Raw genomic sequence first — 26,330 nt, forward strand, 5'->3', positions numbered from 1 at the left:
TTTGTTTTACGGTACGCGCGTTCCTTTTCGACGTCGAGCGAGAGGAACGATTTCGAGAAAGAGTGGTGGCACGTTGAAGAAGTTCATTTGAGGATCATCGGGCTGATCGATGCGCGGGATAAAGTTCGTTGGACGGGCATGACAATCGTGACTCGATAGATCGTACGCCTGGATCGGTACATATCGATCTATTAATGCGTAGCAGTACGATGATAATATGATAATTAATGTATAAATTTAACGGAGTGGCGTGTCGAACGGTGTTATTGAGAAGAATGCGATATACCATTTCGTGTTCGATCGGTGGGCACGGCCCATAGAATATAAATGAATACGCAAGTGGACGTGGTGATAAATTACCAGCTGAATTGTTAAATGGGAATTTCGGCCGCGACACTTGGTTCACATGCCATAAAATATTCTGTTTCTATATCATACATGCAAATTTTACGCTAAACGTGTCCCGAAGCAGTGTATAATTCTTATCAGTATTTTCACTCACCGACAGTCTGTAAATTGCGGATGGATAATCGTAGAATTAATTAAAATACTACACTGTAGGAAAATTGGGAAATTAATTTTCCAAAGCGAGATTATAAAGATTTTATTTTTATATTGACGAAAACAAATACAAGTATATATAAAATACATAGAATTGCTGTACATAAAATATATACAGTTGCTCCGTTTGTACTTTCGGCGACAATTTAGAATTCCAACGATTTCATCGTTTCAGAAGCGCTTTTACCTCACGACTCTTTTATTCTCCCTCGTGCGTCTCGTTCCCTTTCTTTAATTTCCGTCGAAATTTCGCAGCGGCCACGGCGGCGCGCTTTCGGCGACGAGAAACACGCGCGGCGACTTTCGACCTCGGCGAAATTGCCGCGCGAGCTCGTTTCGCGGCAAAGGCCGTCGCGACCAGTCCCGAGAGACTGTTCGCCGCCGAAATTGAATCAATTAGACAGCGCTATTTTTTTTGTCGTGTGATTTACGGCGCCGTCAACGGCGGCGACGACGACGACAACGGCGACAACGACGCCCCGCGGGTTATCGCGAATTATTGCGCGCCGCCAGCGGATTGTGCACCGCTATTATCTGCGATTACGACACCGGATCCCGATGCTCTCGAGCTTTGGTCCAATTAGAAGACAATGTCTTGTATCGAATGGAATAATTGCGCGCCCGCAAAAATACAGGTCAAATCCGATCGGACTCGGCACCACTCGACGATACAAGCAGCCGTTATGTAAGTGTTTGGAAGTGCGTTACACAATTCTCTACAAGGATGTCAATTAGCGCTGATGAAAAAAAATTCTGTATTTACTTCTCAAAATTTCTCGATGAATGCATATTTTTTAAAAAAGAAAACATCTTTTAATATTGAATTAATAATTATTAATTATCAACGAGAAATTTGGATTTAATATTAAATTGATAATTCATTAAAATTAATTTATTAATTCCTTTAAAATTCTCAGTGATAACACTGACGGATAAAGTAATGGAATTAGGAAGAGAATAATAGAAAATTATTAACAAGAAATTTGGATTTAATATTAAACTAATAATTAATTTAAAATTAATTTGTTAATTCTCGTATTAATTCCTTTAAAATCCTCGGTGATATACTTAATATTAACAGATAGAGTAATCGAATTAAAAGGAAAATAGTAGAATTAATAGACATTTAAAGGTGATAAGAGACGCAATTTACGAAAAGGAATTCTATTTCCCGTGTCTAGTTGCTCGCCGGGGAACGTTAAATTGAACGTGAAATTACAAACGTGATTTTAACAATTAAATATCGCAGCGTTTAAAAATGTTTGACGAATAGGTTGCTTGGTGACGCTCGTGATTGACGTGTAATTTATGGTTTCACGGCGGAACTTTCGAGCGCTTCAATTTGAACGAACGGGAAATTTCGGCCTTGTACCAATTTTCTCTTGAATTCGTTCGTTATCGCCGGGCGAAACGTAAACGCGAAATGAGGAATTGCGCGGGTGTACACACGCCCGCGATTGCGCGCGGCGCGTATACGCGGTTCTCTGGGCGCAAACGAGAGTCGTGTACTCGCGTAAATAATCCGGTGTAATGACAGGAGGAGAAACGTCGGGGCGTGAAGCATATAGAATTGCGGAAGTAGTACAAGTTAGCCCGAAGGGTATTGTACTAACGACAGCTTAATCAAAGAGCTGTCGAAACGCGGTCGCGCGTTTCACAGTCTCGCGGCTTACGGTCTCGGGCAAGTAGAACGCGCGATTCTTCTCGAAACGTCAAACGGGAACAAAACTAGTCCACTGGCTGTTGATTGAAAGTGTAAACAGAATTATGCGTAATGCGGGCGAAATGCTAATGTGAAAGTTCTTTCTTTTTCGCCCGCCTGTTATTTCTCCAACATTAAAATCGCATTTTAATTCTCTGTTCTATCAGTTACGATTCTATTAAATCCAGCTCTAAATTAATAAAAGCTCTTTTTTATTAAATTCTATCTGTTCTATCTATATTTAATTAATTCTATCTATATTTAATTCCGTTAATTTCACTTTTATAATATGCGGTTTTACGATAAAAATAATATTGTAGATAATAATTTAAATGGTTGGCGCAAAACGGTTAATACTTATATCATTATCAATGCAGTGACGATTTTATTCTCTCTTTTTTTTATTATATTCGTAAATCGTCGCGGATAATGGCGCGAGATTTTCAAAGGCGACGATAAAGAAATATCGGTGAGGTTCGTGGCGAAAAGCGAGAAAAGCGAACTTTGGACGAAATCGTCGACCGACACTGCTGGCACTCACTCGAAGAAGAAGAAGAAGGAGAAGAAGCAGAAAAAGAAAGTACGCGAAGGGGGTGACGAAGGGCGGAGGGGAGGCAAAAAGGAGGATCTGGCGTGAACCGCTGGCCAAACGGCGCCAGCCGACAATCTTTTTTTCTTACGTTTCGCAGCACAACGCCAGCTTCCTTTCCTTCTCCTCCTCTCTTTCTCGCCGTGGTGCCTTTTTCTCGTCTCGATTATGCCCGACTTCTTTACTTGGTTTCGCTCTCGTTGCGTTCCGCCGTCTTGCCGACTCGAGTCGGTTCGAATTTGGTCCACCGAGCGTCGAGCAGTTTCACAGATTTTGTGATATTCGAGAAACGCGGCAGATTATTTTTTGCAAAAGAAGAAACATTATCGGAGAGAGAAAATGATACGAAACGTGTATGTGTTGCGTGAGATTGTGCACGAATTATAGCACCAATGTTAAAATGTAATCGAAAAGGCTAACGAAGGCACTTGTTAAATGACATACTTTCTGATAAGCGAGTGAGGTCCCACTTTTAACTTCGTTTTTGCGTTTAAAAAGATGAAGTTTGTAAGTATATATAGTTATTTGCGTAATGTGTTAATTATCTTGCATACTCTTCGTGCGAGCAACTTATTTCATTTATCTTATTTAAAAGTGCCTTGTGCAAATCCGTAAAGAAATGTTGGGTGCTAGGTTCACATCGGTAAGAAATGTGCATATCCCACGTCTGTCATCAGACTTAATAACGATGTAGATAATTATATATTCGAGATGCGTGGATATATATATATATATATATATACCTCCTCTGCGAAACCTGAAAGCCCTCGTAATAAAATCGTAATGATGGAACGTAGCCGCTCGCTCGGTGTATCAATGTCGATAACGCTCGATCGGTCGACACATGAATATGTTACTTAACTTATTTGCTTTGCAAAGTGCTTTGCCTGACCGAAAGAAAAATGGAGACAGAGACAGACTTATCAAAGAGAGAAGCGAGTGCGGTTGCAAATCAGGTTTTCCTTGCCATCGGGGATATTACGGTGTACCGGATGTGGGAACGGCTATAAAGATAAGGTGCAAAAATTAAGAAAATATCTTCCCTCCGTGGTAATCTTGCAGGTACATTCGAGACCGTTCTTGTTCTCTAATGTCTATTGTCGCGCTCTCTGGAAGATCATATTCCGAAATTTGTTCCAATACGAAGCTCTCACCGCGCTTTAAAATAGATAAAATATGATTCTTTTTTTTTTTCATTTTATTGTATCGACTAAAATTTAAATCTATTACAATTTCTTAATTTGCGTAACACGGTCGTAAATCACTCTTTCCTTCCTCGCTCGTCGTAATCGTCCTACAAATCTCTTACGGTTGCTTTCACAGATCCGGATCGATTAAGTCAACCAAATCAAGCCGGGTACATTTGAATTTTTTAATGAAGCAGTATCACGCTCCGATCAATTAATCGTGATTTATCACGCATCCGCCGTCCACTGTCGCTCGCCCGTACGGGAAAGTTTATCTCCTCCATGGTAATCACCGTCCCTCTGCTCTCCCTGGTCTCTTAGTAAGATTAACTCAATCCGATCTCGCGGTACAAATTTATGCAAAGCATCGTCGCAAAACTCCGCGTTTCGTTACACACATCGATGCACACCGGGCGTGTGCAACGCACCGACACGAGCGCGCACACAGGCGCGAGTCCGGCCGGGCTCGGGTTTCAATTGCTCATTAGTGAAGACGTTAGAACGAAATACGTAAGACACTATACGGGCGGTTTCGTGATCCAGAAGTTGGAACAGGTTTGGCGCCCGTGCGCGCGTCACACAGGGTTTCTCAACCATCACCTTCGTCCGACCGCAGCCGTTAATTTTAAAGCCGTTAGCCGTGCATTCGTGAGGAACGATCGGTCGGATGTATAATTTCAAAACGCGTCTACGAGACGGGTATGTGAATAATGAACGTGGAAAATTTATATGGTGGTCCTCGGCTGAAGGACAGCGGCTGACTTCATTGCCGGCTAATTGGCCGCAAATTAATTCTATATTAAGGTACACGGCGGTATCCATTGGAGAAAGAGGCAAAGAAAAGAGAAAGAGAGAGTTAGACTTTGAGAAGCTGCTACGGCTATAAATCAATTGGGGCGTACTTTTCTCGACAGTATTTGCATATTTTTAATTCTACACGTTAATAATTTTGTTCCGTCAGACTTATAACACATATGCGGCATTGTGCTAAACGTTGCGTATATTGTCTTCGATACAACGAGAAGTGGCCTTCGATTACAAATGCAACAGTCCAAAGTGTACTTTAATTACGTGTAGTGTTTACCTTCGCAAATTACGAAGGGGATTATGAATTAATTGGCAATTACCAAAAGCAAACAGCGCGACTATTACGTCGCGCGTGACGTACGTGTTAATATCCAGACGCAGAAGTGGACGCATCGCTTATAATGCATCGCCGTGATAAACAATTAATTGGGGAAAATTACGTTTGCGTAAATTACGTAACTGGCTTTGCTATTTGATTAGCATAATGGAATAAAGGAAGCGCAATGCCGTCGTGCACTCCTGTAACTTTCATGATGCCAACAGTATTATAACTACATAACGTATCATTGTTTTTTCCGCGCGAGAGTTGTCAAATAAAACTGCAACCACCGTAAACTGTTTACCACGCGAAAGTTTAATTTTCTCGTGCGCATCCGTTACATATGCAATTACACATACACATACGTGCGTCTCCAAAAGCCGCGCGTTCGTGTATGAATATATTTATTAATTAAAAACTCTGTTTTCTCTTTTTTCTCTCCATAAAAAATTTCCGTGCATGTCGTCGCGACCGTTAATTAAGATCATTACGATCTCTGAATTATTCGGCGACGATCGAAGCGAGCGCGGCTGCACCGTGTCGCGCTCGCTCCGCGGCGCTCAGTCGCGAAAATTGCTGCGCGAGCCGCAAAGTCGATTAAATCCACCGTGAGTGCAAAATGATACATAATTTATTTCTTCCATTGTTGCAGGTGAGTACCGAGGCGAGATCCAAATCCAAACCGCCGCCGCTGCCGTCGCCACCACCGCCGCCGCCGCCGCCTGCGGCTGACACGCGATTACACCTCCCCTTTTCCCCTCTGAAACTCGTCGAGAGTGAGTACAAAGCGGGTCCTAGAGTCCGACGTGCCACGTGCAAATAGCGATGTTCTACGTCTACGTTCACGAGTAATCTACGCGAACTTATCTGCTTTCGCGTAATTCACGCTGACAGCGCATAATCTGCAGCGGATAACGCTCGCGCGTTTTTCCTCCTCTTCTCTCCCCCCCCCGCCTGGTTTCCGGGCTGAACTTCGTAAGAAAGAAAATAGATTCGATTCGTGACTCTAATTTCCTTGACTCCCACGATAGAATATCTTAGTGCGCGCAAGTTATCGCCGTCGTTTCCGGTTGAAAATGTAAGTTTGATTTTATTTTGCAACTTGTGCTATGTTATCTTTTTTTTGATAAGCAGAAGGCAGTAAGGAATTTTTATTTAATGACGCCATCAGTTTATGATATTTGCCTAGGCAAAATATTGAAATGTCATGAATCATATCTCGTTCATTCTGGAGAATCGCGTGAACGCGATTCATGTAATTTGAGTTTTTTTTTATTATTTATTATTATTATTACACGCGCGATGCGGAGAAAACCTTTTACTGAGCTAATGCGAGAGCGTTTATTAATCAATTTAATTATATGTCTACAGTTATGCGGGGGGAGAAAGTATATAATACATACAATACACATATGTCGCACACGTAAACGTGGCGTAAACAATTTATGAGCGAACCGGATGGCTGTAATTTTGCAGTTCACGGCCCAACGAAGGCATAAAAGAACTCTCTCTCTTCCGAGGAAGAAAAAAATTACTGGTAAATTCTATAAATCTTTCGGATAAATCACCAGCCGCGCAATTATTTTGGGAACCGAAATCGGGGGGAAACAACGTGTACATACACGGCATACGCGCAATATATGGCTCTCCCTCTTTCTGCAGGAAAGTATAGGAGGAAGAAAATTATAGTTGCTCGATCGCAAAACTCTTTGATCGCGACGCGACGCGACACACGACGTAACGTGACGCGCCGTATCAGTTCGATCGATGGAAATTGATCTAATCAATATTGATGATCCCGCGTCAATCGGTGAAACGTATGCGCGATCATTATCGCATTTCGGATGGCATTATAATTCGCACTATAAAGTACCGTAATATACATACCAATCGTTGTCCGCGGCGCACTATTATGCTCTAATTTGCACGTCGCGACGCGGAAATACCAAAACGCGAGAAAGCCGAAAAAAAATCGATACAAAAGTATCGAGAATATCGATGAGAAGGTCCATCATTTTTTCAACAATAATAAACGAATTTCCGTTCTGTAATACGTACTCGGAAACGGTATGGATTTGCGACAAAAATTAATAACGATGCATGTCTTCAAAAATATCATACAGATATAAGTTACTCGAAAATACATTACATTTTCTATAACAAGAGCTGTTTTAATTTTGGAAGATAATCGATGATCTCGTGCTAACTGATTTAATATTGTATTGCGGATCGAAACGGCAGCGATTTTTATTCCAGCTTTTCCGATGCTGATCAACTCTGAATTATTACGATGCGTGAATTATTTGACGTGGTCATTTATTGACATTCACACGCTGTTTGTTTTTGTCTCCACGTTTGCTACAATGAAGTATCGCGAAAAAAATGGAAAAGTACGATTTGCAATTTCACGTTGCATAAAATTGAATTACGTTGTTTTTATTTCGGAAATTTCGGAGTGACACTGTCTGTCTGTCTGTCTGTCTCTCTCTCTCTCTCTCTCTCTCTCTCTCTCTCTATTTTTTAAAAAACTCGTTTGAGAAAACAATGTGAAATCTCTGCAGATTTATGCCCGTCACTATATATCTTGGATTTTATTAGATCGCTTTGGAAAGATATGAAATGCAAATGAACCGGTAGAAGATGTACTTCGCAAGATCGTAAAGCGGTATTTGCATTTCAATAAATAATTAACACGCTTTCTAAGATGTGGCAAGACGTGGGTTACGATCCTGTGTAGCGACTAACATATACATAATATCCCGTTTAGTTCAATAGCTATAAAAATTCTATGTCATTTCTATCGCTCTTTCGATAAACTAAAATGATAAATGGTAATGTTGTAATCAACGTCGTGACTTTTAAGCCACATGGAGACGTTCAAAGTACATTTACGACAAATATTAGCGATATATTATATGATAATAAGAGATAACGCGTTAAGTATCTTTATCAGATCTTCGTATAATCCTTTAGAATATTAGGGAAAATCACAATTTATAATATTGTGCTATAAGAAATTTATTATCACATGATATGTGTTTAAGCTGGATAGCTAAAGGTTCTACATCGCAAACTTTATGAATACATTTACGACAAATATTAACGATATATTATATGATGATAACGTAAAATATCTTCATCAGATCTTCATACAGTCCTTTAGAACATTAGAGAAAAATCATAATTTATAATATTGTGATATAAGACATATATTATCGCATGATATTTGTTCGAGCTGGATAGCTGAAGATTTCACATTGCATACTTTATGAATTTTAGGAAATTGACAAAAGACAGGATTGATTCCCTCATTTTTCTTATTCGTACGATGTTTTTCACTTCATATTTTCGATCTTTAAATTCAAATATCCCCGCATGTATAATTTATTCTAGAGCAGAGACACACGCGAATCGCGTACACCCGTAATTATCGGCATCCCGTATGCGCGTGTCCTTCGTATTCGTATGCGTGTTCTCGTATTTCCTTTTTTCCGAGGAACTGGAAAGTCGGGGCGCGCACATGTCTGTCCGTTGTACCCGCTCCCCGCTTTATAATAATCGAGTTGCGCGCGCTATGCCCGATGTAAGGTAATTTCAGTCGTGGCGGTGCGTGCACGCACGTATGTCCGATATCCGGACACGCTAACGACCGGGGCAATTACGACGGGTTAAAAGTTAATTGCATCTCGCGGAGAGAATGGAAGAAAGGGAGGCGGAGAGTGAGACGGGCCGCGGTCGGGGAAAATTCTCAATTGTCCGAAAATTATCAGATCTTTTCAGCCGCGATCGACACGTAAGAACGAACTTCGATTCATGAATATTTGCGCGTAGGAAGTTGATTGACGACTGCGATGTTGTGTGTACACACGGCGTCAGAAATGCCTAGCCATATGAATTTGCAGGGGCACAATACATATACATATATTTTGAATATACATATATGTATACATATATATGAAACAGTATTCCTGCAAGTTCAGATGGTTAGGCATTTCTGACGCCTTGTGTACGATTAATTATTAAGTCTATCTTTTGTTGCATTAAATAACGACACTTATATACCTTGTCTCGCGCGCTATGAGATTAATCGATTTTTTTTTTCTTCATACAATGTGCAACAGATTTCAATAGGCGAATATTGCCGGAGAGTAAAACGGAATTGATCGATTCGAATATTTATTAGAAAGTCTATAAAAATTTGCGGAGTAAAATAATCCCATAAATTTTTGCCGAAGAGCACATTGATTTATACATTGCTACATTTATTTTGATAATTCAGCGTAGTTAATTATATTTCGATTAGTTATCGAATTAGTTTCGAATATTGCGATTAATACGTCTATATTATAATATGAAAAGCCATTACGAGAGCAGTTTAAGCGGCCTTATTCCACATGCGATAAATAATTAATTCTATTTAGCTCATTTACCTTTCTTCCCTACCATTTCTATCGAGCATCATCGCTTATATACGGTTGACATTATTCGCATCTGTGCAAATATGCAATTTAGACCAGCTGCCAGCGCGCGGTATAAATAATATGTATATTCAGTGCGGATGAACGACATCAGAGTGTCTTGTTGCCTGAAGAGATTATACGCCGATTAAGCGATCTGAATCTTAATCGCGCTGTCGGAATTTTAAACAGCATTACGAACATTACTCGCGGTAGCTTTTTTCCTCGGTTCGTTTATTCAATTACGAGCGTTGGCACGTCGACAATAGTCTCTCAACACTTCGAAGCTACTTTATTGCGTGTCACAATTTTAATTGAAAATATCACAGACAGTGATTAATACTACATAGAATACGATTAACGTCGCGGAGTACGTTATACAGATGGAAAATAACTTCTCGGCGACGTTGCTCCGGCGGATTGACGGTCAGCGGTTACACCCGTGAATTTCATTAAAGGGCGCCGTTAGTGCCGATCTGGCTGGCACGAAGGGACTCATTGAGATACTCTTTGAAAGCCCCCGAAAGCCACAAAAGACAGCGCCTTCGGAGCGCCGTTTCAAATTGTTGAGCCAGCTGTTACGCCGCACGTATCCTTCTGTGTGCGAGTTGCCTTCCCTCTACATTCTCTTCGCCTCGAGCCGGTGTATCCAAACGATCGTCTTTATGCACTTAAAGCTAGGTGCATTCCTGCCACCTGCTGTACCGAAATTAAAAGATTCCCGTCAGCTGTACCCGACATTGTCCCTTAAAACCGTCTGCGATTACCCGGCAGAACAGATCTCGCGATGTTATCTCGCTTCGCTCAACATCCCAACATCTACGAACAAATTTTCAAATTCTGTTCGGATATCGATATTAATTGTTAACTATTCTCGACTCCTACGAACCCGTGGTTCTCTCGGAGTCAAACAACGCCGTAACACGTACGCGGTTGCGGCTGCGACCGCGGCGCAAGACACGCGGTAGATGCCACCGGCGAGATACACGAGACGGACACGCGTTCTCGTGTGTCCGTGGGCCCCCGACAACGGTTGTTCTCGATGCGACACGGAGCGGCGCGCATCTCTCGCGTGGTGTGTACACCGGTAGGAGAGCCCCACGTCCGTGTGCCGTCGGCGCCTTTGATGCGGCTGCACACGGCGCGCGCGTGTGCGTTGTCCGGCAGCGGATGAGAGTGGCGCTGCCGAAGAATGCACCTTGCGTTCTCGCGTTCTCCTTCTCGTTCTCCCGGAGGAAGAGAACGGCGCCCGTCTCTCGCCGCCCGTCTTCCACACAGGCCAGCCCTCTCGAGCGTTCCGCAGCGTGAAATCTGCCCAATCGAGGAAGACAGAAATGTTTCATCTGCGTAGCGAATACTGCGGAGAATTCCGCCTCGAAATTGCTCGATTAATAATTCAAAATTCGTGTCTTAAATTCACGATTTGAAAGAAGATTTGGCAGAAATGTATATTAAATTTTTACTGCTCTATAAGAAAAAAAAAAAGAAATAGGAATTATGTAGTGGTGATTGCGAAATTGATAGAATTGTTACGTAGCGATCATGCATATAGAATATTTCGTTCTGTTAGCCTTCGGACTGATTTTACACCGTGCGTCTCTCTGCCGGATGTGTTCCTTCGCATGGGTGCCTTCTCGTTTTTCTTAAAACCGGAACTCCCCCTTTACCTTGCTATTAAATTTTCATTCGGCACCGCCGCCGCCGCCGACTTCGACTTCGACTTTGACTGCTGCACGCGAAGCCGATGCGCTGATAACATATTAAAATGTATGAATAGCGTCTCAAGGTTTAAGTAACTTTACGGTCTTGAAATGCGCACGTTGTTATTAGGACAATTCGATGTCATGCAACCATTGTTACGACGTTCCCTTTTTTACGAAAGTGGGAAGGAAATTGCACGGTCAACTGCTGCCATTAATTCTACATTTCTCGACGTCTGTCAATTAAGAATACCGCTGGTAAAATACACGAGAAAATTCCGAAATGAAGCTCTCGTTCACGCCACAGAGCCCGCGATTTGCATTTTCGAAAAAGCGTGGACGCTTTTATCAGTCTTCTCACGTCCGAGGGCGCACGCTTTCCACGCGGTAATTCAATTTGCGAATGCAGTTCCAAACTGCACTTTCGCAGAAACCGCCGCCGCGTACATCGCGGCCGACCCCGGGCAATGGAAAAAGCGACGTTGACGAAGAATGCGCACCTCGCCGGGAGGTAAGTAGCCTTTCCGGGGCGGCATTTTTCAAGGCGCCGCGACGCGGCCGCCGCGCGTCGCCGTCGGCAGAAAGCCATCTCTCTCTCTCCGAAAAAGCGCGCGCGCGTGTGCCCATCTCCGGAAATCTCGCGCCCCGTGCATCCTTTGACAGATAAAACGCGGACGAAAATTGGCTTCCGTTCGACCGTCGTCTTCCCTGCCCCCCCCCCCTCTCCCGCCCCTTGTGCACCACTGCGCCCCTTCGTGATCGCGGCCTCGACGCGTCCGCGTTTTCGGTTGCCGGTCCTATAACAAAGTGCATCGGCTGGGATGCAATCTCGTGCAATTTCGTTTGCCGACATTCGTAACGGCGAACGCGAATATCGCATGCTTCTTTCTGGCATTCCTCTCTCCCGCCTTCCCCCTCCCCCTCTCCTCACCCGAATTCATCGGCGAAGAATTCGGAATTCTCGCGGATGCCCGAAAAAAACTCGATGCAGTTCGCGAGGAGTGACTCGGCACTGGTCGCCTTTGGCAGATCGAAGCCTTTGCGAACGGATTTGTCCGAAGCACTGCGTGGAAAAAGTTTGTCGATAAGGATGCAAATGCACGATGCGCGACACCACGTTGAATTGAAGATAGAGCGAAATAAAATTAACTTGGTCAGATCATAACTCGTAGACAGGATTTTTCAAAGTTCAGTTTTGGTCGTCGAATAAATCTCAATTCTTTCCCAAGCCATTTGCGACCAATGTTTCACGCGTCCGTATTTTTAAAGTTATAAAGTTATAAGTTTCTCCAACGAGAGAGACAAAAAAAAACCGGTGAAAAATGCAGCTATCTTTCTCGTCTGGCCTCTTCTTTTATACACCCTTGTAACGCTTCTCCTCTAGCTTTGCCTCTCCCGTGAATTCCATCGAAAATTCATCCTCGATTTCTCCCGCTCTTCTTTGTGCGTCGTACATTTGCGCAGCTGCAAACGTATAGCCGGCAGGTGATAGGAACACATGCTGCATGGACCACGGGCCGGGCAACGCATTCCTTCTACTTGACGGAGGCGAAACTCGCTCCGTTGAAGATGTACGTTCGTTCGGCCGTGCAGCAAGCGAGCCCTTAGGAACTCGGACAACAGCGCTCGCTGAAGCGGTTTAACCCTTTCTTGAGGACGCAGTTGTCCTAGGAGAAGCGCCTCGGAACTCGCGCGGTCCGTTAAAGAGCGGCAAAGTACAGACGCGTGAAAGGAGCAGCGCGGGATGAGTTTTCTGGTATATATCACGTTATTCGTGCGTCGGCATCGATATTCGGAGCGAGATAATTTCTGTTACATGCATGCGAGTTACCTAACGGGGAGGACTTAATGGCGCTTTATCTCGATGCGGAAACAGGAGGTAAACGCTCAGAACTCTGCTCTCGATGCACGTGTGTGTTTCCGTAATACCACGTAATCTCGCGATAATCTTCGATTCGAGGCTGCATCGCGAGGGAGTAACGAAATAGTACGGGATGTATAAGTAGTATGGGATAAATAAGCGGAACCTTTGCTCGCCATTAATCCCGGCTATCATAAAGCAGTATACATAGCGGCGCGCGGTAAATGCGGGAATCAATCTGACTTCTTATGTATAGCAGATAAGTGCGGTGGAAGCCGCGCGGTTTAAAAGGTCTAAGACGCGGTCTAAAACGAAAGTCCTAAGATCATCTTGCGCCGCGTAATCGCGATAAAACCCCTGTATTAGCACGCGGATAGAAGAGGCTTTTAACAGCGTCTTCAAAAAATCCCCAATTGACGGTCGTGTATGGAATCGAAACAGCTAAATATCTTTTTCAGCTTTCAAGCGTCTTTGAATCTCTCTCGGCTTTCTCTGTCGCTGATGAAAAATCATCCTCTGTGTAATTTTCCTCGCATGACGCTTCGTCAAAACGTCCACGAACACATCGCCGACCGTCCACCGTCTATTCCTCCTTTCACTCAAAAAGGCTAATAAATGTCTAGCCTTTTCGCGAGCATCTCTTTACCCACCGCGTAGATCGTTACGAGTATACGCCGGCTCAGAGGTTAACCATCCCTTCCGGCTCTGAATGCCCCGCAACAGGTCTTCCCTTTCCCTCCTATGAGGCCGATCGGGCCTCGATAAGGATACCTATTGACTACCCCTCTCTTTCTCCTCTTTCCTTCCGATTGCGCCGTTCGTGCAACAGCATGGGCCTTATCCGAGTGCGATTCAGATACAGTTATCGCAGATTCGCAGTTATCCAGATCTCTCTTTAGACGAGTCTATAAATCATCCGACAGAAGCTAAGCAGGATTGATATCGTTGCGATTAAAATTAAAAAAAATCGTGAAATTGCTTATCTTAATTAAGCCTAATTTCAATTTTGCTTTTAAGTAAAATTTTTACACAACTGTCTTAATACAATTCGATTGTGAGATAATTCGTTGTTTCCGAGTAATATTGAAGAGAAGAATATGCATCTCTCCTCCGGTTTATCTTCAGTGGTCCCCGCATGCGTAAATGTGACACAATGATGTATCCCTCGGATTCAACGTCGGTCTCTTCTGTGTCTTTCCCCGAGTTTAAGAACTGTATCGTACGTGCATACAGGACGAGAAAAAGCTCTTGTATAATGTCCCGATGCATACGTGCAGTTGAATGCATGCGACCCGAGGAAAGAAAGAAGAAAAAAAAAGGAGTCACCCCGGTCAGATGGTCAGGCCTCATTAGCGAGATAAGTTCCGCGAAGAAGTTTCGCAGAGTACACTCCTCTTCTTCTCTCTCTATCTCTCTTCTTCTCTGTAAATGCACATGTATACCTCCGTCTCTCTCTCTCTGCTTCCCTCCTCGCCGTCCCCTTTTCCCTCGCTCTATCGGCCACGCGGGAATATCCCGGCTTTATTAACGTCCGCCATTATCGTTTTAGCCGCGGCATCGCATTTTTATTTTTATCTCTACCTTCGAGATACCGCTCGCGCGTTCAATAATCGCCGCGAGAAAGTATAGGAGCGCGACGCGGCCGGTGGTTGTTTTCTCTGCTTCTCTATGTACATCCCTCCTCCTGGTACCCTCCGCCACGGTATGCCTCCCTTTCGAGTTCCTCCTGGTTGGACTCGGTTCGTCCACCTCTACCCCTTTTGGTTTTTCCTCCCCGCATGCCCCTTCAACCTTTTCATTTTACCCTCTCGACGCTGACCGCATGGAATTCCGAGGGATTTCGAATTATGCTACTCATTCTCCCTTCCGCCTTTTTTTACTCGTCGTAGGGCCGACGACGCTTCCTCGCGTACACCGTCCTGTCCGGTAAGGCAGTATGATAATCGATACAGTCGCCGTACGCGTGTATATGATCCCCCGAACTTCCCGAAGGGTTGTTTCGGAACGACGCGCGATAGTGCAGACTCACACCCGGCGCCCTGTATTGGACCTCGTAGGTTCGCTATTAACTCCGGTCTCCACCGTCGTGAAACTTTTAATATCGTAATGTGCAGAAGTCGTATACAACCTCTCCGGCGTATATAACTTATAACTGAAGCTGCAGTTTCAAAGGAAACGCGACAAAACCAACGCGAGGTTTTCATCGTGCCTCTATAAAAGCGAATCTCTTTCGGAAATAAAGAAAACTTCGTATAAACTTACCTGCGAGAAATCGATGTCGTGTAAAATGAAAGAATGGGATTTCTGTCCTCTTCCGCGCCACGCCGGTACTTCCCAGCGTCTCTTATTCGCGGAATCCATGGCGTGCCACGACGTGGCGGCGATCGCGACAATAATAGCGATTGAATAGTTTATGATTCGCGCTTCTCTCGGAGGACCGTTCTCTCGCGGGTGCCTCCCCTTTTGCTCTGCAATTGTACCGGGAATGCGCCGACCGAAGCGAGGGCGAGGGAGGGTGCGCGTTTCTCTTTCTCTTTCAGGCGGCGAAACTCTCTTTCCGCGGGGATATAAGGAAGACAATTGTGAAACGCCCGGAATTGCCGGCGGGTACGCGGGATTCGCGCTCGCGGCGTGTAAATGACGTTTCCTCTTCGCCGCGTTTAGCTTCTCTCCGCCCGGTATAGGTACCTTCTTTATGGGTGATGATAACGGCGTGCAACGGGAAACGTTACAATAAATTGTACTCGCATTCCGACTCTCGGCCGCGGAACTCCGCGCGAACGATCATCGCGGTGCTCGCGTCGATGTGTCTGCGAGCGCGAATTTTAAGGAGCGCGTATCGCGAAAAAATCGCACGAGATCTTCTCTGAAAAATTCATAACTGGCAAGGATGCGTGACGATACCTATAATTAGATACGCTGCGGACATTAGCCCTACACGGAAAGAACGATTTTGTTGAAAGGTCTAAAAATTTTACTGAATACAGATCTGAAAATTAATTCTTGTTGAATCATCAAAAGCTTCTTATTGGAATGTTAAAACCGATAAGAATCACTATAAAACGTTTTGATATTCTAGCAATTATTTTTACTTTCCTACAAAATTATTTTGATTATTGAACAAAAATTATTTTCAGATCTGGATCCAGCAAAATTGTTCTTTCCGTGTATAGATATATTATCTATATAGTCAAGTTAACATAATTTATATCACAAAAAGTGTAAGATAGTTACGTATTTAATGATGCAATCTAACGATGCTGAAGTTAATTAATAATTTATTTATAAATTTATCTCCCGTCGGCGAAAAGTGCAGGAATCATGACAATTCGCGGATCTTATTATTGGATCGCGCGAGATAAGCATCGCGCTAACTACGGCGTTGATACGCTCCCATTTCGTGCTATTTGCGCTAAGGACGCGTATAATAATCGATCGCCTTCGCGCGCCGTAATCACGCGACATTAGACAGTACCGCGATACGAGATCTCGGGGTCTCATTGCCAATTGCGTTTCCAGTAAAATTGAAAGATTGTCGGCCTGCCTACCACGTCTGGCTACCTTATTATCCCGCCTTATTATACTCAATCCACGAAATCGTATATCCGGAATTTCCCAATGTGCCCCGAACCCGCCGACGAGAGAGAGAGAGAGAGAGGAGGGGGAGGGGGGGAGAGAAAGAGGGTCCAATCATTCGCACGCACTGCGAACGTGCGAGGCGAACGCCCACGGTGCTACATTTAAATTAAACGCGATTGCTGGCCCAAGGCTGCCATTCTTGGAGTGTCGAAATAACATAGAATTTAACCGGACGACGCGCTGCAAAGTATGATAACTATTAATCACGCATACCGAAAACCGTTGAAACGGGAAGAAACGGAGGAGACAATGTATCGATTTTACATTAGTGGGTTCGGTGAGTTCTTTACTTTATCCAACACGTTACGTTACGCGATCTCGCAGTCGTTAGCGAAGCATAGATCCGTATATAAAATTTATGCGCGTGAAAAACGTACGCGAAAAGATTTTGCTGTATTTACAAAGAATTCCGAAATATCTAAAAATTTAAACTCTAAATACAGAAACTCTAAGTAAAGTATCTGAAAATAATTTTATTAGACCATCAGAATAATTATGCGAAAAGAACAGTTTTGCTGTCGAAAAATTCTAAAGTATCTGAAAATTTAGCTCTGGATACAGAAGCACAGATTCAAAAATAATTTTATTAAACTATCAGAATATATAATTATGTAGAACGTTCAAACCGCTTCCTGGAACGTCAAATTTTTTGCAGCATTTCTCATTACGCTTGAGTTTTCTACGTAATCATATTAATGATTTAATAAAATTATTTTTAGATTTATTATCTGGCGGAATTTTTAGACACTTTAGCAGAATCATTCGTTTCGCGTACAGTCGAGAAATGCAGGAACGTTCTCGCGATAGTTTCGCGCAGCGTGCAACTGCACTGGAATCGAGTCGAGCGCGGGATCTAGCCCGCCAGTGCGTTAGCGGCAAAGCGATGCGCGACTATCAGTACAATGTGCAAAAATAACCGATATCTCCGCGATGCAGTTTGCCCCCGGTGAAGCGAACTTCCTCCGACGCATATTGCGCGGGAATCGCTGCGCCGCGCCGTCGGCGCTCCCGCATTTGCATTTACGACCCACTTTCGCGCAGAAGACTTCTTGCTGAGGGCCACTACGGTACCCTCTCGAGCTCTATCTTTGCCTATCGAGAAAAACTGCCTGCAGCAGTGACGGAATTATCAGCGTGAAATGCCGATAATCGATTCCGGTGTTACGCCAAATACTTTATACACGTGGAAATTAATACGCGTGAATTCGTAGATATTATAATTTTGATACAAATACGCTCTCTCGCACACGTACATGTGAATCAAAAATATTGCAAACACGACAGAAGAAGAAATTTCTTTATTTCCGTTTAAATATTCGAACATTCGAAGAATTTCACGCATTCTTTTGTAATACGTTAGGCACCACGTATATACTTATACATATCCGGTTTTTGAGTCGGCAATGTCGAAATGTAACAATTTAGCGTAACGATCTAACGCGTCCGTACAAATTTCTTGGAGGATCTTCGTTTTTTTTTTCCTCCTTTTCTTTATCCCTCGGGCTTTCCGTTCTTCTCTCCATCCATGATTACCATGGCGAACACGCAAACGGGCGAACGGGCGGGCGCGGCGAAGTAAGGTCACGACAGGAGGATCCAGAATGATTCACAAAAGTAAACGTCAGTGATCTCACCCGTTTTCGTCATACTGCACTCGGCCGTAGAAGAAGGCGCGACCAACAATGCGTGATGTGTGCGCCGGATGCCAGAGTAAACTCCGGCTTCCGGGCGGGCGAACGAATGAGCGAGCGAGCGAACGAGCACGCTCACTCGAAAGTATTCATAAATATAAATTGGACTTTGATTCGGCCCTCGTCGGCCTCCGGGGTTGCGGAGGAGTGATGCGGGGAGGAGGATGCCTGGCAGATCAAATTCTTCCGCTCCCTTCGGAAGAAGGGATCTTCCACAGGGTGGCCTGTGAAATATTTGGACAAATTTCCGGAGCGAGTTTTTCCAGCTTCGATACGTAAAAAGAAAAAGGGAAAGATTTAAATGTATGTTCGAAAATGATCGAACTATTTTTTTTTTAGTCATAAATTGAAAATTCATGAGAAATATTCGTGAGTTATTCTGTATTGTTTTTTTAAATTAAGTCTTATTTTTTTGTAACCATCTTGGAACTGAACGACATCTTACGAACTTTCTTTGCTTTAGGAAATGTACTTCTAACATTTGTCCAAGTCTTTCAGAAACACTCTGTATATCACGTTTCCGTCAACCGAAGAGAAGCATCGATTCCCTCAGAGAGAAGTTCCCTCCTTCTTGCGCAAATAGACGAGCACACTGTGTGCTTTTTGCTACTTAAGAAACCAGGGTGATTGACTACCGGTCTCAGAATCAATTAATTCGTCTGAGTGCGGACAAATTTATGCAAATACAAACGTTGGGTGTTTTTACGAAGATAAGAAGATAGATTTCTAGGTGATAAATCTCACAATTAAGTAAAAGACTTCTTTGTGGCGAGAGTTTTAAGTCTACTCTTCATATTATTCTATAGCTGTACTGCAAAAATCAAGCTAAACTGGTGCTCAACTGGTGCGGTACAGACGCGAGTTAGAAGATATCTTCAAGTTACATGTGAGCACTCCATGGGATATTACTTTAACGCTATAGAGACCATGTTGTATTCTCAATATATCATCGTCCGTTGCATAAAGAAATTACTCGTTTATCAGATCTTATAACTTTCGTTCATTCATTCATTTCGCTCTCTCAAGAAAACACGACGGGAGTTGAAAACTCGAGATAAGACAAATATTTGTCGCTCGAAGACGGCAGTATTAACGCACGGGGGGAAGGGGGGAGAGCGGCAGGGGGAGAGCTGCCCCCCGTCGACGAATTTATCTATCCGAGAATCTCTCCGTCGCGGAAGCGTTCTCCCGCCGTATACGCGAGATCGCCTCGTTCTATCTCTCCTCTGACATCGTCGAAAATGCGACGAACACGCGGCTCGCGGGTAGGGAACGAAAGAATGAAGGAAGAAAGGAGGAAGAGAGAGAGAAAGAGACGTCGAGGCGATACGAGAAACCACCGCCCCCGGGAATTGAACTCTGGTTACCCGCACGACTACGAGGCAAAAGTGACTCGGCCCCTTCTTTGTCCGAATATAACTGTATTTATCTCGATTCGCCCGACTGAATCATCGGTGAACGAAGGAAAGCGAGAGAGAGAGAGAGAGAGAACTCTCCCGGAGAGATTCTCCCTCGATCGAGCGCGAGCTCAAACATTTCGCTTTCCAATGAGAGTTTACTCAACTTTCCGGCGATTCAGTCTCTTTTGTTATCTCTCCCTGTCTCCCTATCTTTTAAGAGACGCGAAACGCGTTTTTCACTCCGCGCGTTGTATCCATCGCGCCTGGCGTTCGTTCTTCCACCACGCGAACCCGTGCGATCTCTCGGATAACATAATTCGTTTAACCTGCGATGGTATTTTGGCTCCGAAGAATTTTGACGGAAAACCCCCACGTAGATACGTATTCAATATTCGACATTTTCCGGCTTGCGTTTCGCTCCGTCGTATTCACGACCCATTTATTTCCAACGTTTTGTCTTATCGGTGATCTCGAGGAAAAAAAAAAAGAGAAACGCTACCTTTGTCTCGGTTCTCGTAAATCTCTCCGTCGAGATTACGCAGTTCATATTTCAGAAGGCGAACGATAATACCGCCGTAAAATCGCCGTGGGTTATGCGGCGGTCGTTAACCGAGCACTCCGCGCACGATTTCGGTCGCTAATATTAATAATGCAAGGTACATATATTCTGAAAGTATATGTAAGTACAATGCACTCGAAGCGTTGTAAAATATCCATTTAAATTCATCATAGACATCTTAACAGCCATTTAACAGTGTCCCGCATATTATATATTTATGCGTACGCGCGTTTTTTACTCCAGACACGCGGCGGTCTGGATTTATGGGCCTAGGAAATCCGCCAGACAAACGTGCGAGTTCGAATTCCTTTCTTCGAGAATTACAAACGAATCGCTCGAGATAGTTCTCTCTCTTTCTGCGAAATTGCATTTTATTCGACCGACGAAAGTTCGACTCGGCTCGATAACGGAGAGATTCGGTCGAACATTGAGTAAGCGATGTCGGAGACGTTCCGTGAATGACCTTTTTTTTTCTTAGCCCTTCCGTCGGACGTCGGACATTTTGAAAGAATTTTCCGGGACACGGTGCGGGGCGGGGGAAAAATATGACGTGTTTACTGCAGTCGTATTTTTCACTCGACACGGAAAATATAGCCCCTCGTAAACGGGCCCTCTCTTCTGTCTGCGGTGACGCACGCGTGAGTGCGAGAGACATACGTGGAGAACGGTAAAATGAGCTCGCGCGAAAACCGGCCGGTGAATTACATTTGCGCAATTACTCACGGCTGAGTGACGCGTCATTTGCATAATACGACTCGTTGAGCAATTAAGTCGCACTCCGTCACTCGGTTTGAGTGCGCTCAGAATTTCTTATTCACGCGAAATAAGCGTTTCTTCCGCGATCGACAACGCGAGGTACGCGAAACGAGGTTTACGGCGCGCGATCCACCATCTGGCGCCTCGCATTTCCTTCCGGCATCGAATCGAGTCTTCGCCGTCATTTTCGACTGCCTGAAGTTTTTTTGATTGCGTCGAGTTCTGCATTATAAATGCTATGTACAAAGATCTCGCGTTGTTAAATCGCGCTAACTGAACGTAAGAGATTTGGTGTTAATTATTGAAAAGAATTATAAATTGATAAAATGGATATAATAATTTCACATTCATCTTTCTTAATGAGGATTCCACATTATTTTCACTTTATCACCGAATGCATTAAATTTTTTCAAAGAGCTGTGACATTTTATCGTAGATGATATATTTATCCTACAATTCTCTTAATCAGAGAGTTACTAACACATGAGGAACACGAGCTACCCACACTGAGTAGACATGAAATTAATTGTCAGTGTTGCATTAATTGCTGACGTATATACACGCCCGCAGTTGCGGATACGCGTCAGCGCTCGACGGCGACTTCCGAGACTATCATTTTTATTTATTGGCTTGATAACCTTATTCGCGTTTAATTGCGCGAACTGTCGGAACGGCAAATCGTCGCGTCGGCGGGTTCGCCGATCGGCGATTATCGCGCGCGTGTCGAATGATTGCCTGCCATTTTTATTAAACACCCGGGCGCGTGTGTTATTTCTCTCGAGCTGCGAGACGGGGAGAGACGATAGGGCTCTCGATCAGGGGTCTGCTACGAGTTATCGTCTGATTAATGACCTCGGACCGGCGCGGAGATGCCTCAAACGCAAACCTCAATATACGAACGAACGAACGAATCTAATCGCATTGCCGCCGCGCCTGCACATACTTCCGCAGTTTATTCTCGCTCCACTTTAATCGATCATCATCCGCGTCGCCGCAGCATCTCGCAGCCAGACCGGCGGTTCCCGGCACGTCTCTCGACGTGCATTTACGCGCGTTTCTGGATGATAAAACGACGTCCTCGTGTTTATCTGGCTGAAATTTATGCGAATTTACGATCGTCTCCGGAGAGGCCGATAAGGCGAAAAATGTCGGACGGCGACACTTCGTTCCGCTTGATTGACACAAGGTCAGAGTGATCTTAACGAGGTTCGCTTTATTTTTTGACCTGTAAACTTTTTTATTTTCCATTTGAAAACGTCGCACTGCATCCAATATCCCTTCGATATTTCTGTATATTTTTTTCATAACAACGGAATGGATCCTAAAGTCATCAATATTTCGAAACAGACGCGAGTATTTTTTTAAACAGCGCGAACTTTTCACCTTAATTTTCACATGGGGAAACTGCTTTCTCGTCACTGCGAAAAACGCCGTGAGATAAGAGACTGCAGAACGGGGGCCGCAAATTTATTGCACTTCGAAGTAAAACTTATGGCACTTAAAGTCGTGTTTTTAGAATATGATCCACGCCATTTAGAAGACAGCACTTTACGGTGCGCCGTCTCGAATATCCATTCACACGCCTTTCAAAGATGTTCCGCGGTAAGAGCGCAAGTAGGGTGAAACGTGAGAGAGACGCTTAATATCGATGGCCGTGTTTTCCCTATCCGCGGTATATGCATAACGTGACATCCGAGAGGCGCTAAATGTCTTTCGGAAATTCATATCCATAAATCTCTGCTTTTATATGGGTATACATATTTTTTTATTTACACATACACACATACACACACCAATGTATATCGGTGCGTGCGGCTGATGTATGACGGTTGAATAAAATAAGTACAAAACTCGCCCGGTCGCGCATATGTGCGTTCATCTCGATATGGTGTACGAATCCGAGATAGGAGATGAAATATTAACCCTCCGCGCGCGACCCTATCGGTCGCGCTAAAGCTCATTCTCGAACTTCGTAACGCACGGACGTATACGCGTGTTACACGAAATGTCCCTGATTTATGCGTCGAATCTAATAAATCACAAGTTTCCTCGAACCCACAGAAGCACGTGACGAGCGTTTGAACGTCGACCACTCGGAGAAAGGCGTTTGATTGATGGAAATTTAATTATGTCGGAGAAGTCATTTCGTTGCGGAGAAAAATTTCGACAAAAAAATTTGTAGGTACAAAAAAAGTGTATACGAAACCTGTGTGTACTTAATGCAAGATAATCACGTATTTTTTGCGCCACTTTTTTTGCTCGCAAATTTTTTTCTCCGTCGAGAGAAAAGCTCCTTTCCAGGGGGGGGGGGACTCCAGAAAGATGCATTTTTATCGCCGAAAAAATGGCTGGCGTATTGCTTTCCGCTACATTTCCGCGGCGTGAACATTTTTACGTAATTAACCTTACGTCTTATCTGAGCACAATAATTAGAGCGCTCCGAGCGGGGGATATTAACTTTTAATTAAACTCCAAGAACGTCGGAGTAGCAAGAGACTCTTCTTTTACAAGAAGTTAAATATTGAAAAAGGAAAAACGCGGACAAGATAGATCTGATTCAGAGTAAAAGCTTTTTACCGTAAATATTTCTCACGGTGTCCATTTGATAGAACTTCTCTCGTTGCAACGAGCGTTTTCAACTTCGGCAGGAGTAGTCATTATTTCAGTATGATATCACGAACATTTTGCTCGTCCGAACGCAACGATCAGAAATTAAATTTCTTTTAAAACATATTTTTTTTAACGTCATCAAATTTTAATCGCAACGATCTTGTTTCATGCAAGAGACAACGTCTGTCTTTCGTTACAAATTAATAATTTCTTCCCTCATTTCCCGAGTTAGTATTTAACACGATTAAAGCCCCACCACGCGTGTCCTTTATTAGAAATTATTACCATTAATACATATGTTATACATTAATACGTAAATATTAAATACATAGATATCAAATACTCTGCTTATATTTTTAATAACTGCCGGAAACTTCCTTTCATGAATTTTACAATTAAATCATCAAGGCGTACAATGTCGGAAAAGATTGGAAGCTCATGAATAATCATCTCTGTTGAGAAGACACAAGTAAAATCTGCGAAAGTTGCCCGTGGTCGAAAGGATATCCGGTCTTTCCGCGACATCCTGCGCGCCATTATCGGCATGCAAGCGAAAGAGAACGCGCGATGCACGATGCTCGCTACAGCCCGCGCGCCCGCGCCTACGTAAAGCTCCACGGAGACAAATCTCGTGTGCGTTATGAACGCGGCGAACGCGAACAGGCGGAATAGATACGATCTTCCCGGATGGCGGGAGCCGGATTCTCCAGGACCATTTCATGCGCGATTTAACCGCGATTTGTCCACACCCCTGCACAATGGCGGGCGGGGAGAGGCCGGCGCGGTGCTTGTCGTCGTCGTCGTCGTCGTCGTTGTTGAGTGCGCTCCTCGTGTGGCACCGAGATCGACGTGACGAAAAGTTGCGGCGCGTCGTTCGGTCGTCTGATCGACCGGAACCGTTCGACCGGAAATCGAGACCTCGGGCGCGGACCGTGCCCGCGGGCGTCCGTCGCCGCGCTGACCGCACGCACCCAGAGTCGGCAGAACGCGCGCGCGAAACTTCACGCGCAAACCGATATGTTAAACCGCTGCAAATGGTTTCGAAGTAAATTACACGCGCGCGTGTAATTTACTTCGCGGAATTCGATACCACGGCTGCAGAGTCTGCTGCGCAGCTTGTTTAATTTGAGCGTTTGAATTAAGCGACAGCGAGAAGCCGACTCTCTCTCTCTCTCTCTCTCTCTCTCTCTCTCTCTCGCACGCGCGCGCGCGCGCACGATCTGTAATTAGAATACTATCAATGACAGAGCTCTCTGCATAAACCAACTGACGTTGGGGCCACGTGGTTACGATTTCTAGATTATACGATCAGGCGCTTTGACGCCACTTGTCATTATATAGCCCGGCGTGAAACCACGTGCGCGAGTATTCGAAGGTTTGAACGCGCAAATACATACATAATGGAAGCGGTAACGCCCATACCATTTTCGCTTATTATGGTCGGCGATAAATTAAATTCGCGACAAAGGACTGCCTGCAGTTTCCATATATATATTTCGAAATTTCATTCTAACATGCTCAGTTTCAATTAATTAGCAATGATAAATTTGTCATAATGGAGCGGAGAGGAACTGTTGATATTTTTATCAAGTGTATTCAATCTTTATTTTTCATTTAAGCACCTTTAAAGCGACTCGTAGACCCACGAAATCGAATAAGATTCAAATCTGAGACGTCGCAAATTTCGTCGAGCCTCGTCGTCCGCGCCACCGTCTTTCTTCGTGAGCTGAATCGAATCGCTGTGCTCGACGGGACAGTAAAGGAAACACATAAGCGCGCCGTATATCGAGGTCCACATCCGAAATGTATACCGTCGAGGTCCGTCCGCCGTATCGCGCGCCGTATCCGCGTCGGTTCGCCGACCACGTGTTTCGCCCTATGTTTAGAAAACGCGCGCCGGACGTTGTTGTCCCTTGGCCAGTGCACCCACGTCGACCAGGCGCCGATCTAAACTCGGAACGGATAAACAATCCGGCGGGGTATATCGTACCTTCCGCTTTGTAAACCCGACGTCGGAGGCCCACGCCACCCGGAGGAGAGGGACCTTTATTTCAGCCGCGTGGGCGGCGGCGGCGGCGGCGGCGGTTGCAGATCGCGATCCTGCGCCAGGCCATTGTTCCACGTAAGAAGAGAACAGAGGCCGCCAAGTCATGCCGGCCGTCGTGATGTCGCGTCGCGTCGTGTCAGCGGCGTCGGCGTCGTCTGGATTAGTTCCCCTAATTGCGTCATCTTCTCGCGAACCGTCGCGAGGAGATGCGGACGGTAACGCGCGTCGGGTGACTCAGACGAATCGTAGATTTCGAGCGAAAGACCATTACGCGAGCTTATACATTTCCATCTATTTCAATTTATCCATGAAATTCCACTTTCGTTACTCCATTACTGCAGTTCGCAAGAAGTGCCTTGGCGAATGGTTAGGTTTTCCAGAGATGTATATTTGCAGCTTTCGAATTAAACCCCGTATATCAAATTAACCCGTGAAAAAAAATTCT

At 44.4% G+C, this 26,330-nt stretch overlaps 1 protein-coding gene across 1 annotated transcript in view; it reads left to right on the plus strand.

Annotated features, from left to right (window-relative positions):
- Positions 1 to 3,471: 3,471 nt before the first annotated feature.
- Positions 3,472 to 26,330, plus strand: part of LOC105448414 (glypican-6) — a 53,888-nt gene continuing 31,029 nt past the window's right edge. The window contains exons 1-2 of the mRNA XM_011686941.1: positions 3,472 to 3,495; positions 5,818 to 5,941. Of these exons, the coding sequence (XP_011685243.1) occupies positions 3,472 to 3,495; positions 5,818 to 5,941 (148 nt within the window). The remainder of the gene's footprint in view (positions 3,496 to 5,817; positions 5,942 to 26,330) is intronic.

The sequence above is a fragment of the Wasmannia auropunctata genome, unplaced genomic scaffold, assembly GCF_000956235.1.
Source record: "Wasmannia auropunctata unplaced genomic scaffold, wasmannia.A_1.0 LD336116.1, whole genome shotgun sequence".
NCBI lineage: Eukaryota > Metazoa > Arthropoda > Insecta > Hymenoptera > Formicidae > Wasmannia > Wasmannia auropunctata.